General features: G+C 34.8%; 1 protein-coding gene across 1 annotated transcript in view; it reads left to right on the top strand.

Moving 5' to 3' along the window:
• The window catches only part of LOC149793664 (SCO-spondin-like), a 112,748-nt gene extending 96,368 nt beyond the window's left edge, over positions 1 to 16,380 (top strand). The window contains exons 36-43 of the mRNA XM_089969031.1: positions 2,155 to 2,319; positions 3,177 to 3,236; positions 3,470 to 3,640; positions 6,409 to 6,552; positions 8,375 to 8,523; positions 9,047 to 9,200; positions 10,437 to 10,558; positions 16,203 to 16,380. Of these exons, the coding sequence (XP_089825157.1) occupies positions 2,155 to 2,319; positions 3,177 to 3,236; positions 3,470 to 3,640; positions 6,409 to 6,552; positions 8,375 to 8,523; positions 9,047 to 9,200; positions 10,437 to 10,558; positions 16,203 to 16,358 (1,121 nt within the window). The 3' untranslated portion in view covers positions 16,359 to 16,380. The remainder of the gene's footprint in view (positions 1 to 2,154; positions 2,320 to 3,176; positions 3,237 to 3,469; positions 3,641 to 6,408; positions 6,553 to 8,374; positions 8,524 to 9,046; positions 9,201 to 10,436; positions 10,559 to 16,202) is intronic.
• The last annotated feature ends 1,044 nt before the right edge of the window (positions 16,381 to 17,424 follow it).

The following is a 17,424-nucleotide window of genomic DNA, read 5'->3' as shown; positions in this document are numbered from 1 at the left end:
AATGACCTCAAATGTTGTCATTTAATGAGTTTATAAGAACGGGACAGTATAGTGGTATGTTGAGATGTATATATGTCTCAAAAGTCGAGAATTTATCCGAATATGACCCTTTGACACACATCAGAATGCGCACGTAAAGCACATCCATGTGACGTAACTTAAGGACGCTTGTTTAAAACATAATACCTAAGTAAATATAGGACAAATGAACACTTTGAACTATTTACAGCAGGTACTTTATTGTCAGATACAAGTCCTTTGCCTTCGGCAGATCAACTCCCTGAACCAAAATTATGATATGATATTGGCGGTGAAGTGTTATATCTATTCGCCACAGATCTGATTGGTGGTGAAGTGTTCTATCTATTCACCACAGAGACACCAGAAATATGGTTGGAAATAGTTCGGGAAACTCTAGAATGAAACCAAAAACTTTCATAAAAGTGACATGGTCACAATCTTATATATCACCACATTCCAGAATGTAAAGCTATTAGTAATGTTGCTGCTTACGCCTATCATTTGACCCTCTCATATATATGTGAATGTAAAGCTATTATTAAATAAGATTTTCATTTATATTAGATACGAAATGGGACTATTTCATGCTGAAGGCAAATATTGAATATCTTAAATTATGTAAGTAGTATTGGGTATACAGGTTGTAGGTTTCATATAATTATATGCCATTGTCAAAAGTAGTGATAGATGTTCATTGCCAGTGTTAAAGCACAACCGTGTAAAACTGTGTTTACTAAAACATTTGGTTTCAAAAAGATGTGCGGTTTTGTTTAACATTTCGTTTTGTCTTCTGTATACAATATTCTCTGTATTAAAATACTGAAAACGAATAACAGTGTGAAACTTGTTTTTATTATTATAGATGAGATGAGTTAAATTATACTCAGGACTTACATATTTTAGGCTAATCGGAACACCCAGGGCAAGGCTAATCGGAACACTCGGTGCAAGTTAAACTTCATATGGGAGTTATATAGAAATGTGAAATTAAGCCAAAATAAGCGATATCCCGGAAGACTCGGTGTAAAATGCCTTGGAGTAACAAAGCTCCATTTAACGTGTAAAATGATAGGTGAATTATAGTCGATTAGGCAAGAGGTGAACATGGTACATACATTAGAGCTCTCTATATATTGAAATATTAGTGGTTTCGATAATTAAAAAATGGCCTTTTGCCAAATTTCACATTTTTTTAAAAAGGGAATGACATCATAAAATAAGCATCTCAATAAAAACAAAGTAAATAACACTGTATCTCAGCTGGAAATGTTAACGTTCAGAACTTTTGTGCCACAAAGCTCTAAAACCCGGAATTTGTGGTGACGTTATGTGGTCTTGCGATTTAAAGCCCCAATGCCGCATTTGCGTGCAAGAGATTTTATACACAAATCATCTGAATAATCCTAAAAGGTATTTGTCCCAATCATTAATGCGTTTCATTAAAATTGCATAATATCGACGTTTGATAACATTATGAGCCATATAATTTCTCCCTCAAACCGAGACACCCGGCCATTTTTCGCACGAGTACGAATGAATCCGATGTTGGTCGGAGTCATCCGTCGCATAACCTATTTCATTCGAAAAGGCTCCGATGTCCTAGTGGTAAGAACGTCCGCCTCGGCTGCGGGAGGTCGCGGGTTCAAACTCCGACCGAGTCTTATCAAAGACGTACAAAAATAGTGCTAACACCTGCCTCAGTAGGTGCTCAGCATTAAGCGATTAGTGTTAGGACTGGTCAGCCTTGTGTCAGGCTAATGTGACTGGATGGGATATCATGCTACATATTTACCGCATGATGACCAAGTGCTAGACATCACTATAAACTGATACACTGCAGAAGTCGTATGACTGAAAAACTGTTAAAGCTACGTCAAAAAACCAACACACACATACACTTTATTCGAAAGCTGGAACATAGATTTGATGACATTAAACATAATAAATAAAAGATAGTAACAACACACTATGTCGGACCCGGTAGTTGATCTTTATGTCATAAGCTATCTAATTTTTGTGTTTGCATTTTGTGTTTGATATAATATTGTACTCCCCCAAATTATTATGTTTTGTTTTCTTTCTACCAACGAATTTGAAACTTTCAGTGATACAATTAGTGTTATTTTCATGTAGGTCAGTGGATGGCATGGAATATATTGATGGATTGCTCCTCAACATGTGGTGAAGGAAATCGTGTTCGACTCCGCCATTGTGTTCTTTCTGATAACATCACTAAAACCTACAACTGTCCTGGAGAGTCCATTGCATATGAAAGCTGCAGATATTTGCCATGCCCAAGTAATGCTTCTCTTTCATATTTACCACGCATTCATCACAAGAGACATTATATTGATTTGTTTGCAGTTCTAATGGCATTTTAAAAATATTCCAGACTATATCATGTCGAAGAAATGGAAGTCAAGTACCATTTCCGAGGATACACAGATTCAGACGATTCCTGGTTGCCTGGACTGTTATGGAACCAGCGACCGTTGGATTACGAGTCGTGCGCTTCACCATCTACAGCGGTTCTCCGTAAACAAAAATTAAAAAAAATAAGCTTTTTTGTCTTTCATTGATGGATGGATGGTTCTAGGGCCCAAATGTACGTTTCAGGTAAAAGGGCCAAAACCAACATTTCGAGCCAGCCCTAAAAAGCATTGCTGTAAATCGTACGACATTTACAACAAGGTGAAAAAAGAAATTCATGCGTTTAGTGCAGAATGAATTGTTCTTGCTTCATATTGGTTCATCCCGAGCTGTGGGCTGGAGAAAGTTACAAACAAGACTGACTCAAACTATGGTCACATCCTGTGGCGTAAATAAGTAGATACTACCAGGTTCGGCCAGCTGGCCGTAGGATGTATTTGCATGCCTGATCTAATCTTTGGAGCATGTGCTGTAGAAGTGAACAAGTTAATCCATGATAAAAGGCGATATAAAACGAAACTAACGAGTAAAGACAGAGGGGCTGCAACCGTAAATGTATGTAACGATGCAATAGTATACAAAAAGGAGTAATATTTAAAATATACAAGACTTGATTAGAACGTTTGATACTGATATTTATTAAGGAGAATTTAACAGTTTGTATTGTTTTCTTCAGCAATAACATCATGAGCTAAATCTGCTTGATTGATATGGTTTTGTTTTAGCCACCACCCCAGTACCGTCCACGGTTGTGACGACAGCACCATCGACTACGACTACCGAAGGTAAGTGATTTATCAATGTTACATAAACATGTCTTATGCAGAGCTAAATATTTAGAACTTAAAATGACATTATGTTCTTTTTGAGTACTTCTCGTTGAATTCCATATAAAGCAAAAGTAAAATATCCTCTCTCTCTCACCCACACATACACACATACATACATATTAAACGATATGATTCGCTGTAAAGTTGGCCCTTTATGTACAATATTTAATTCACGTGACATTATTAAGGTCCTGGAGTATGGACAGAGTGGACTCAATGGTCAGCCTGTAGCACAGGTTGTGGTTCCGGATTCCGCTATATTGCCAGGTTCTGCATCGGCCCTCGTACAGAGCATGAGAAACATGACTGTCCTGGATTGGCCGTTGACAGCGTGAGTTGTGATGTAAAGAACTGTCCTGGTAACTAATTTAATCAACTAATTGTAATAACATTTAGTTGCTAATTGTCTCGGTAATGGCAATATAATGTTCCTGATAATTTTTCATGTTTCACTGATAGTATCGCAAACAAAGTTGATAGTACAAATATATATTTAAATTTACTTAATTTAGCTATATTAGTGATGGCTAAGGTATTTCGGTATCTCAACAAAATAAAAACAAGCACAGTGATAATAACGATGGTGACAACAGAAACGTCTTTGATAATAATGAGGCAATCAAACATTGGTCATACCTGTGAAAGTCAGCGAAAGAAATATATTTCCTGAAAAAGTAACTTTACATTTTTAAGATCGGACCATTAACTCGTTTCACGTAGAACTTAATAAAATGTCTTTATTGGATCGACATACAAATAACACACGATTCCATTCAGGCCTTGAAATAGATATGTTTCTCCTTGGTCTTCATCTAATAACATAGCCTCGCTTTAAGAGTTGATATGATATTTAGTTAGCAAGAAATTTAATACATGATATCAAAATTACAGTAGATATTGTGTTGTCTACTATTGAAGTTTATGAAATGTATAACGGAAGAAAATTAAACCCATGTACAAGCAAATGGGTGCATATAAAAATGTTTAATACTTTTATATTTCCCCACGAATAGACGGGTTCTCGAATAATGGTCTGATATCTTTATTTAGACGTTAAGAAGGCATGTCGATTTCGGTATAGATTATGTACTGCATGTATTGCCATAGGGATGAGTGTATAATATGTAATGGATTTTCAAACCTCGTGGTTTCATGAATACTCTAAAACTACAAGGTTCAATTCTTATAATTGCAATTAATTATAAAAGTAATAACTGATGTCAAGCCATAAATAACACTATTCTAGTTAGCCCATCGATTGATACATGAACATAACACAACGAATGGAACAAGAGTATGTAAATGGTTCATCTGTGCTACACATGATGCATTTGTTTTCTCATTATATCTTCATATTTGTTTACTCCGTTAACTTTACATTGTGAGAACCGTGTAGTATTTTTACGTACTGCAAGGTTCCGTATAACAAGACACGTGTGTCTAACATTAGCACCGAGTATTAGGAACTATTTGATAAAACAAGCCATATACGCTCGTGTAGTAGACGTTAAGAATTGTTTTATTACATTTGTTGTGGATAATTACCCAAGTTTTTTCGTCCATTTTAAAGTCGAGACGATAACATGAAATATGTATTTAAAAGAGGCATAAAGAAACTGTCAAAGAAGCCAACGGATAAACGTGATATTCACAATGTCCACAACAAAGTGAGAGACGCAGTATCGAAAATACAGTTCTGATCATTCAAAGAGTTATTTAGGAGAAATTTTCATAAGGCTTTCGCGAACAAAATGGTCGAGAAAATGACCAGTGCACTGCAGGATATATAACAATACCATACAAAGCAGATTGAGGCAAAGAGATGTTGCATATCTATCAAATAGTGCCCTTTTAAAAGTCATTCAAATATTACATTCGAGAAAAAATGCAACTAAAGGTTTCGATATAAAAAAACTCAGAGCCTCAGGGAATTATGCCAAGATGACGAGGAAGTTTCTATCTGCTGGTTGTCACACAGTGCCAACTTTGCCAATTTCCACTTATAAATTTACCGATACAATGTTTTTATGTAGGCTAACAATAAAAGTCATGCAGGTCATGTACTTCTCTGGGTCCCTCAACAGAGAACATGCAACTGACAGGGCATACACATATCTCTTCTTTAGCTGGCAATACAATGTACTTATATTTTGGCATTTCGAATTTTCTGAAAATGTTCTTTCATAGTTAGGTCTGCAAATCCGAATTTTATGACCCATGTCATGGGTTCCAAGATTTGTTACACACCGCAAAAATGTACTGTAAGTTTAACTACATTTCTAACAGAAACAGAATTCTCTTTACTGCACTCAAAATGAAATGAATGTAATTTTTTTAAACATCTTTTGAAACTTTCAATTAAAATAATTAATATTTGTTGCACTTTATGATTCCACAATCAATGATGTAACCGATGTGCCGTTGATTCAAAGCCGGTCCACTGATGAAATTCCTTGTACATCTTATGACATTGACTCAGCTAAAAAATCCAGTCTATCACAAGCAGAAAAGCAAAACTATGTTGGATCAATAGAAAACACAGATTCAATCCATTTCAGACTCCCTGGAAAAGTTGTTTCAATGCGCATTTATTCAAAATATTACTCTAAATTTCAATATTATGTAGACAAAAATAAGAATTTTATTTTTAAATACTTTTGAGCGTACGACGAAACTCAAAGGTCGCTGGGTGATGCTATGAGCACATTAATATTGTAAATGTATATTGATGAATCAACGGTTGGGCTTTTTTAAAAATGCAACAGAAATTCATTTACTTTGTTTTTTGCAGTGTATTCTTTGCACTATTAAGCCATATGTGGTAAAATAAAATTAGTGTATAATAAAAAGGCTACTGCAGATGAACTCTTTGTTTTCGGACTATTATCGCACTCACATGGTCACGAAGTTTAACTATACAAAAACTCGTTCATATTTTCCCATACAAATGCAGCAATCTATAAACCTTAATGCTTGACATACAATGACTTCATTAACGCTTGTGATTATTTGACTTTAAAAGGTAAATGCTACAGCGTTTAGTTATTAAGAGTCGCTTAATAAATTTTTCATTCCCTTTGCTGTTTTTCATGTCTAATTTGATTTGTATCCTCTATCCACTGTATAGTGGACGGTTCCTGGTCAGAGTGGAACGGATGGGGTCGATGTCACAGAGGACTACAATCCCGATCAAGGGAGTGTAATAATCCAGCTCCACTCTATAATGGTACGGATTGCCAGGGAACCAATGAAGACGTAACCAATTGTATTGGTAAGTATTGTGTGTGTGATTTGGAATTTTGATGTAGCTTTAAAAGAAATTCAGTCAGATAGCTACACTGTCGCTTTGTGACAGTTTATAGTGATGTCTAGCACTGGGGCATCATGTCGCAAACATGTAGCATGATGCTCCACTCAGTCACATCATCCTGACACCAGGCTGACCAGTCCTAACATAACCTCGTAATGCTGAACGCCTAGCAAGGCAGCTGTTAATACCATTTTATAATTCTTTGTCATGACTCGGCCGGAGTTCGAATCTGTGTCCTCCCGCATCTGAGACGGACACTATAACCACTAGGTTAACGGAACGGTCCGCAAGTAATGAAAATATGAGGTATTGCCATTATCGAAGAAGTTTTAATCCCAGTAGCTTATATGACACATGTTTAAGTGTCTTTTTTTAAAAAATTATAGAAAATAAAATATTGTTAAAAATTATCGAAACACTCCTCCCGCATTGAAATATTGAAATTTAGTTTAAAATATAACCACTTATACAACAGTTGTTGGAACTTATAAAATGACCTATACAATAAACATTTTCTTGCTTCCAGTTTTAATTGTTTGGCAATCATCCCACACCACATCAATCAATATGTATACTTCCATGTAAGAACCTTGCGCTTCAATAATCACTCTTAGATATGAAATTTTCTAGCTAAATATGTTGTATCTGACAGAGATTCAGATGACCACGAGGACGACTACAAATTACTGTTATTCCTACTACCACTAGCAGTATGATTTATATCATGCAATCGTAAACCATCTTGCTTTGAATAATATTGATAATTGTCCAAATGCACCCAATACCATTTTCTGCAATCCTCTTTCACTCCACACAGGTCGCAACCCATAACATTGATATCATGCAATCATAAACCATCTTGCTTTGAATAATAGTGATAAGTGTCCAAATGCATAAAATACCATTTTCTACCATCCTCTTTCACTCCACACAGGTCGCAACCCATAACATTAATATCATGCAATCGTACACCATCTTGCTTTGAATAATAGTGATAATTGTCCAAATGCACCCAATACCATTTTCTATAATTATCTTTCACTCCACACAGGTCGCAACCCATAACATTGATATCATGCAATAATAAACCATCTTGCTTTGAATAATATTTATAATTGTCCAAATGCACCTAATATAATTTCTACCATCCTCTGTCACTCCACACGGGTCGCAACCCAGAATAACTTAAATTATACTTCTTCCTTTTAAAAGTACCTGAATATAATTTCCCTGAAAAGAAGTATTGGGAAATGTCTAAAGTACTTATATGATCTTCGAACCCTTCCCAGTTACTTCGGATACCGTACTTGTTTACATTTGGCTCTGTACGGCACTTCTCGGTCTTTATTTGCCATATCATGAAAATAAATTCTCGGTAGGTCACATTTTCAAGACCAAACAGAAGCAGCAAATCAAGGTTGCGTGGGTATCGAACCCGTAACCCTTGGATTACGAGTCCGACATTCTACCAACTAGACTAGTGTGGTTTCTGGACGAAGGGGATGAAAATAATACACTAATCTGTACCTAATTAATAAGAACACCTATATGAAATTTGATAGAGCGATTTGCGAGGTTAACGAGTTATTGAAAGACAGAGAGACAAACAAAACGCGAGTTGATAGGTTATGAAAAAAGGCACTGAAACTAAAAGGATACATTACTATAATGATTACTATTACATCTGTCTTCATTACATATCGGATCGAAAAGGAAATTGTAATGCAGTTACAGTTGACATGGTTGCTAAATATCGTTACTTTATGTAGCTTACCCTTTTCAGAACAGACAACGGTTACAACCTTTTCACCGCTTGTCCAGTTATTTCCGCCAGAAATATTCGGTCCTACTGAAACTGATGTTGGTGGCAACATCACTCTTCTATGTCTGACAGGTGTACCGGGTCTTAACGTCACCTGGTTTTACCAAGAGGTAAACGTTATACATGTTCATGAATCTTATGTGTTCTCTCATACGGAAATCTACTAATTTACATTTAATAATGAGTACGGAAATGTTCAAGTTATATGCATATATCTGAATCATCTTTCTCTCTCTCTCTCTCTCTCTCTCTCTCTCTCTCTCTATATATATATATATATATATATATATATATATATATATATATAGAGAGAGAGAGAGAGAGAGAGAGAGAGAGAGAGACACTTTAATACTGCAATCTTATAATAAAGCGAACGACAGTATAAGTCTCCAGAGAAATACTGTTTATTAATTTAAAATGTTCAAGAAATAGAAGTCATATAACAAGAAAACAAATTTAGCTTAATGTTTCAAAATAATATTCGGTCTCTTCTTATGGTCCTAACAATTTCAAAATTAATAATTCGCTTCGTTTTAATTTGACTCAAAAAGATAAACTTAATATGTTCCAATATGATATGATGTAACTAGTCAATGCCATTTTTTGTATTCAATCTACCTCATAATTTTTCAGAGCGGTAGCCTTCCTGTGGGAGTACGCCAACCATTTGGAACAAATGAACTTATAATTACTGGTGTCAACTCAAAGAATTATGGGAAATATACATGTGCCCTTTCAGACAGTTCTCAAACGGTGAAAAATCAAGTCTTTATAAACCTTCGTGAGTGTACGTGTCCTTTAGTTCTTATATATTTTATAAACGACGCATAATATAAACAAACATACTTTCAGATAATATGTGTTGTAGAATATGGATTTTACAGAACAGATTACTATTTTTAATATTGTTGCATGCCGCATTGAAACCATGACATCTCCTTTATATTGAAGTAGTCTGCAGAAACGAACTGCATTGCATTCTGGAAAGATTGCCAGTTAGAAATTCATAAATCTTTTTAATATATTTATAGCCTCGTCTTTATCATCGGTCAGAAACAGATACGTTCATAAAACCTCTCCTCCCAGCCGAGCCGAGATAAGGCAATGGTTAGAGTGCAGGTCATGAAAAAGAAAGGTTGCGGTTTCGAACTCTAGCATCGAATTAGCCTGGTCTGCCAACGAGTCGTGTCCTTCTTTCAATGCTCTTTGCCGCGGCACCAAATAACCTACTTTAGTTTCCATGGCGTAAACAGTCATACGACCACCACTACTGCAGTCCTATGAAACATCATATTTTCACATATGTTCTTTAATTAATTAAAATTATTCCTCCGCTTCATTAAAGCATCTCACCCTAATAGTACTCCACAATGAGAATAAGAGTGTCAGCCGCTTCAAACATACAGTGAACATTTAACAGAAGCCAGTTTTAGTCTTCTTAAAGAAACATACGGTTGAAAGCCAAATGAGAAAATACCTTAAACTGTCTTTGAAAAGTCAAAGTTGGGGCTTTATAGCCGATATACAAATTTTGCTCTCCATTACCTTCTCTTCGATGTGGGTATGTGAGAAAACTTGCGAGTAGCTTCTCGTGGGTCGGTGGTTCTTCCCGGGATTTTCCCAGGTTCTTCCTCCACCATTAATACTGGCCGTCATGCATAGCCTATCGTGCGCTGAAAAAGGCGTTAAACAACACAACAGCAACAACAACAACAACAACAATCTCTTCAATGAGTTGCAATTAAAATTCATAAATATCACCATTCTGTTACAATATACTAAAAACAAAGGGATAAATAATACAGATATTAATTGATTCATTTCAATAATAATACTAATAATAATAATAGTAATAACAATAAAAATAATGAATTTTGCTACTCATAAAATATGCTAACACTGATATAAATATGGGACGTAATACAGACGAAGTTTTTATAATCATTTATATACTTAATGGTCATGGTAAAGATAAATAATACAGGTATTACAGATAAATAATACAGGTTTTCTTTCTTTACAGCCGCGCCCGTAATATTGTCTTTGATAAAAAGTCCTGATACTGTTGCTGAGGGCTCGCCAGTCAAACTGAAGTGCGATGTTTTAGCATTTCCTGATCCTGTTATTAGATGGGGATACAAAGATGTAAGTCAGCGATTCATATTATGGACACCTTTTTTTGTGATAGTTTACAACATAGTTTAATTTGTGAAACAAAAGTAAAAGCTCCAGTGTTCCGATTGCATTTAACAATGAATACGACATTGTCACAACTAATTTATAAATGATACTTTACTGACTTTTAGTAGATATCTTACAGTAATATTAACTGAGAGAAAAGAATACGATAAATAGAAAACCCAGCAAATATCTGCACTTGAATGACTTTAATGATTCGACTGGTTAAAGTTGCAATCATGTGTAAATCCTACTTTAACAAAGTTGCAAGTAGTAATAATTATTACCGTTGGAGTTAGGGTGGATTGCGTACAATCATAATTCATATCGTAATCACGTTTTGGATATTACAACAGTGATTGCGGTAGAATCAAATTTAGCTCCTGTTATGATATCAACTTTTATTTGACGAATATCGAACTATATCACCTATCGGTATAATTGTAACGATCAGCAGTTATTTGGATTATATTACAACGATCATTTATTTTGTAAATTGTAAAAATTAATACCATTCCGGTCGACGACTACATGAAATCACTATACATATATTAATACAATTGTATTTATTAGACTTCTGATGACGACAGCATGCAGTGTCAACATCCCCAATCAATTATCAATATTTGTTTGAGGCATATTTATATAATTTGCCGATAAGACAGTTGATATAAAAGAAAACATTGTAAATGTTATGACATCGTCATACTCAAAATTTATGGACAACGTAAATGCTAGTATTATACGGAATGATGTGTAAATGTATCGAAAAGTATCAAACTGACAGTTCCCAATTGAAAACTGGATTTCCTATCCTAATTAAATCAAATTACTTCCGACAGAATTCCAATTCTTTGCTTTTGATTGTCATAGTTGCGCAACCTTTATTGCTTAAAAAAGATATGAAACCAAATTTCACAAAATATAACTTACTTTTTTTGACAATATATTATGCTACATCATTGTTTCAGCCGTTTTAATTGTTTTGATAGCATTGTTATTATTGTTATTATTATTATTATTATTATAGGTAGAATAACATTTGCCATATCTTTAATCCTAGACGAGTTGGCAGGCATCAATCAAATAGAAGACAGCCACTCTGTTCTACATCACATTTTCCAGAATAGTGTTTCATTGTCTGTCGTTTCAGATGAGGATAATTGATAAAATATTACTCGCTGTTTGACAATGCCATGACAAATCAAGTAGCGCCGATCGGCACCGATCAGCATGTATCAGTTCCTCATATAGGTTTTCTCAAACACTTGCAGATATTTACTCAGTTATTCAGAACTCTTGAAATAGATGACAATATCTTATTTGGTTCTTTTCAAATGTAGTGATGTATTGGTGGCCAATGTGATATAGACCTACTTCATCTGAATTTCAGTACAATGCAAAATAACCGATAACAGTAAAAAATGCATTGGCTATAGCTCGCGTACGTCGTGCCCCGGTGGTGAAATAGTTTGGTGTGACGGAAAAATATGCACATCCTTGAAACAGGAAGAATCTGAAAAATAAAATCAACTGAGACTTTTTTGGTTGATTATCCATTTCCTGCTCTCTATCTCTCTCGTTAAACTAACGTATTAAATTTGTTACATCATAGTGGTATAAACTGTGTAACAAGACAAGTTAAAATCCAACGAACATTCAAGTTTCCAAGCATATATCATTTTTCCTAAAATAAAACATCAAAACAATCTGAAAGAATTAAACATAACTTACAGCATGATATGAATTTCATTAAAACTACTAAAATGTATTTTTAGCAATCCAAAAACTATACAATGATATTCTAAATGAAGGTTCTGATGTGCTGATGTGCTGTCACCACTTTAGAAATACAGTTATATTATCCAAACGTTTTACGTCAAGGTAAATCTAATGAAAGTGAATGTCATGAAAGTCTTTTAATTTTTCACAGTAATCCAACTAAATTAAATAAAATTCCAACGCCGTCAACAGTTCAAAATAATCCAGCAAGGTACTGTCTGTTTAGAATACGTTTTACAGTAATGTATGAATGCAGAATGCACGTACATTTACTCCTCATACACTACAAGCCAGCCACATAATTAAATAATTGAAAAACATGTCAAAAACCAAAACGACGTAAATAAAACTATATTGTAAAATAATATATGATATATTTATTCTTATCACGTGATTAACATGAGTCAAAAACGAGTTTGACGTTGTTTTGTTTTGGAGTTTCAAGACTCAATAGCACACTACTCTCATGACATGCAAATTGGTAAAATGCCTTGGCACAGGACACATCATTGCAGCTGTACTAGGCTGAACCGAGAATAAGTTTGAAATCCTCACAGTCTAGTCGAGAGTGTATCACGCTAGCCACTGCTTGCTTTATTTTGTTTAATTTTTGGCTTTTGTTCTCATGGACTACATGATTCTGTTTTACATGTTTTGTAAGGTAATTTAAGAAACAGCCACTTGTCAGTCCGTATGGAAATATAATGCGAAAAATCATGCTTGTGCTCTGCATATCTATTTATAATACATTATCATTTGTTAGTTGTTAAATATTAGTACTCTTTCGAAGTTTCGTGGGAAGTGTCATATTTGTGTCATTGTGTGTGTTTGCAAACAAGATTTGATTAGATTTAGGTTGGACAGCGATGCGAAGTATAAACAGTCGTGTTCGTTCCATTGTTTTTGAATCATCTGTTGTAATTTTCACATTAGGAACGTATCACATTATCAAGTGTGTTGTGCCTTTGCTACGACACGTAATAATATTCGTGAAGTCACAAGCTATGTGGCAGTTTTCAGCAGGGAAAAGCCACAAAATTCAAAGAAAAGGTGTTAATCAAATGAAATAAATGGAGGACCGTTTTCTTTATATAATTACAATAACATACATGAATATGTAATTGCATAACAGCAGCGATTTGAAAGACGTGTCTTGTTGTGAAGTAAACGTTATGTCGCAATTAAATGCTAATCCTGAAAAGTGCGTTACTTGAACTTTCTGGGTCTTACGATTCTGACGCACAATGCGTTCAAACCTTACATTCGACAAATTGACCACGTCCATGCAGGGCATCACCATATCTTTGGCTTTTCTTAAAAAGTGCAACTGTCATGCAATAGGTGTAGTTGTTGTTGTTGTTGTTGTGGGGTTTAACGCCATTTTTCAGCACACGATAGGCTATACATGGCGGCCAGTATTAATGGTGGAGGAAGAACCCGGGAAAACCCCGGAAAGAACCACCGACCCTCGAGAAGCTACTGGCAAGCTTTCTCACATACCCACATTGGCTGAATCTTAGACTCGAACCGCCGCAGACAGAGGTGAGATGGCAGTGATCCGTAACGAAGAGCGCTTTAGACCACTCGGCCACTCGGGGCCCCTGCAATAGGTGTAGTATTCGTTTTAAATTTGCAGTTCTGAACAGACATCAGCATGAGGTCATTATGATTCAAATCAGTTTCTTTTCAAAAGTCTGTTCTTAGTGTTTAGAGTCCCTATTGAAACTTTAGCAGGAGGTTATGGATCGTTTTTGCGTACGCCTGATGAAAGTTTGCATTAATATAAGAAGTTTGTAATAATTTTCACAAGTAAAATTAAATGGACCTTTATATTGCCTGCATCACGCATACACACAGGCGGTGAAATGTATCATGATTAGGATAGAATAATGGGGTTTAACTTCACTATTCCAATGCCAGCGCTATCCTTTTGGACTCATGATATTGCATTATATTGCCACATAGTTGGATATAAAAATCATTTCGTGTACTAAGTTGGATCTGAACATGACGCTCTAATTTTCTTTGTATTGCCTTTTCTAAATCGTTCTTGATCCTGACGATTATACCCATGCATGATGTAAATGAATGTTTCTTATTATTATCAGAATTAAAAGTACATGCAGCAATAATCCATGCAATACAAACTATATTGTGACTGAATACGATATGGACCCATTTTTGTAATAAGTTGATTTAATATGGTCTTTAATTTATAATATCCTCCTAAATATGGTCTGAAAAGTTGCTGACTGTTTTAACTTTTTGGCAATATGTAGTCTGATCGACTATTCGTCAATTGAAAGTGGTATAACAATGTCAGGCTGAAATAGACTGCAGTTGCGAACACGGTATAATAACGCCAATTTTCTTACAATATGCGTAGTGCTTCTGTGCAGATGTAACAATGTTCACCTTTCTAATTATGGATTTGTACTGTCAATACATGCAATTACCTGTTCACTTTGATAGATATTGTGATTGGTAGTTTAACTGAATAATCATTAAATCAAACGTTATCATTACAATACCTATTGTAATTGCATGCAAATGTAAATGCAATGATAATAATATCGAACTTTGATATTTTAAAAGAAATATTAATGAAACGTTATCTTAACAGTGCTCACCGATGGGTGATTTGATTCATTATATGTTGAATACAAATTTTGGTTGAATCAGGATTTACGACTACATGCATTTGCAGCCCTTATTTTAGTAAAGCATACTATATTACAAAATTTTGCCTTAGAATGTTGTGGAAACCCCATTTGTAGTAATCTATACAAATTCTTATGTTGTTAGTATTTGGTCTGCTATAAAGCATTTTAACATTTCATCAGTACGCACGGCATCAGATTATGTTTGAGCCATTTCTGGCTTAAAATGAAACTATAAAATTACATTAGGTCTGTTACTTGATTGTTTTCCTTCTAATGATGTGGAAGTTGAGGCCCGAAGGGCAAATAGATGGCTCACTTACGAAGGAGTGGTTTACAACATATGTTGAAGACCACTCAACACTACATGCTAGAAGTTAGTACGCATCAATCCAACGTTTCAAGTTCGCAGAGTGGGTCACAAACCACAGGAGCTTACATGTCACTGCATTACATGATCGATGCGAAAATGTATTATTTTCCGCTCGGTAGAGATGAAACAATCATTGTGGAAGAAAACTAAAAGAGAGAAACATCGATGTTATAGCGATTTTATATGTATAACTAGTGTGTAATATTTGCCATATAAATAAAATTAACGTAGATAATATTTATATCACTGTAGTATCTATTTTTACATTATGAAAGTTCTGAAGGAACTACTTTCTTATAAATCTCATTAAAATATCTATTAAAAATGACTAATCATTATAATTAGATACGTATTGCGGCGGACCTTCAGTTAAGTGCAGTTGTGATATACACTGAAATCATATGCAACCGCAAACATTTATTGTAGTCGTTTTTATATTTTGCAACTGTATATTAAAGTTGGGGATGTTACACGCACGATGATTTCGAACAAAATTGACTGGATGATATATTTGCTTCTCCTTGTAAACACGGAGTCATTTTCGCTGTAAATACAATCATAAAGTCACGTTAGTTTGTTTGTTCTTTCTTATGCCAGCAGTCCCAAACCTAAAACTGTTTTATAGAGATTTTCACCAGTAGTCATAAATTACAGATGTTTTAGGTTAAAGTTCTCCCTCATTTCATCGTCATCAAACTTGCAACAGTTTCTTTCCAGTGTTCTTCAATGTATTTGATAGCCGCTTAAAACCGCACATAATTGCATGCAAACATTGAAATTTCCTATTGGTCTTTAGCGCTCCGGAAATGTGTACGTACCACCACCAGTGTCTTACAAAGATGGCGGAAAGGAACTTGATATTGACTCATTCCAAAGTGTGCTGTATGGAGGAACCTGGACATGCAGTGCAATAAACAAACTGGGATCAGTTCATAGAGATATCGTTGTTTAATATTGTGTAACATGTACATTTTTGACGATGTTGTAAAAATAAATCGATACATTGTCTAACTCTTTGACCGTTTTGTTGTGTTCGTAATATGGCGAACGTTTAAGTTTTAAATATAGATATATTTTGCCAGCGTAAAAATTCATATATTCATACACACATAAACACATCATACGACCGTACATGCACAAGCCATTATGTTTCCTCATTGCATTCAAGCACAGTGTTGGATACACTGCCGGTAAATGATTGCCTTTTAAATATTAGCAGGTACGCATATTTTTCAAATTCGACTTAGGTCAGTCCAGGTAGGATGTCTCCATCTGACCTCTTTCGATATCGTTAATGCGATGTAGTCATTCCTTGTTGCATTCAATTGCTAGCTTTTCACAGTTAACATTTGCTCCAAAGTTATACTCAGTAATGAAGAAACTCAACAACAGTCATTAACAAAATCCACAATGAAAGTACAAGATCTGAGTGATGGCAATGTTGCATATAAATTACAGACAAGAGGTGGTAGATTTAAAAGCTTAAAAGAGAGCTTTTTGGACCAAGTTTTACTCATTCCAATCATCATTCAACAGGTAAGACAATATCTTGCAACTATTTAATTCTTTTATAACCTTAATATAATTCAATAACAATTTTCCAAACCAGCAAGACACAGGCACAAACGCACAAAGACACACGCATATAAAAATTGCCTTCAACTATTTCTTCTTTACATGCTGTAGCTTTTATTTTATGCAATTAGTCCGAGTGGAGGGGTGTCTTTTATGTGCGTTGGTCAAACATAATTCATAAGAATACTTTTTTTTAGATGGTTATGATAGTTAGGAGTCAAATGCTCTTAAAATAAGTAACAGAAAAGTGTGAAAGACATCAAGCTTTGAAATTTTTTACAAATAATTTATTTCCCTAAAATAAAAAGTGAAAATGAGAAGAAAAAAAACTTACGGTATTGCGAATTAAATCCAAAAATAGTCCATGAACTAAAGATACAAGTCCTAGTAATTTAAAGTCCAAAATAAAATTCAGTAACAGTCCACAAGAGATCCAAAACTGA

This window comes from Sinohyriopsis cumingii, chromosome 8 (assembly GCF_028554795.1).
Source record: "Sinohyriopsis cumingii isolate HCF-2022 chromosome 8, ASM2855479v2, whole genome shotgun sequence".
Taxonomy (NCBI): domain Eukaryota; kingdom Metazoa; phylum Mollusca; class Bivalvia; order Unionida; family Unionidae; genus Sinohyriopsis; species Sinohyriopsis cumingii.
This window is presented reverse-complemented; position numbering and strand designations above follow the sequence as displayed.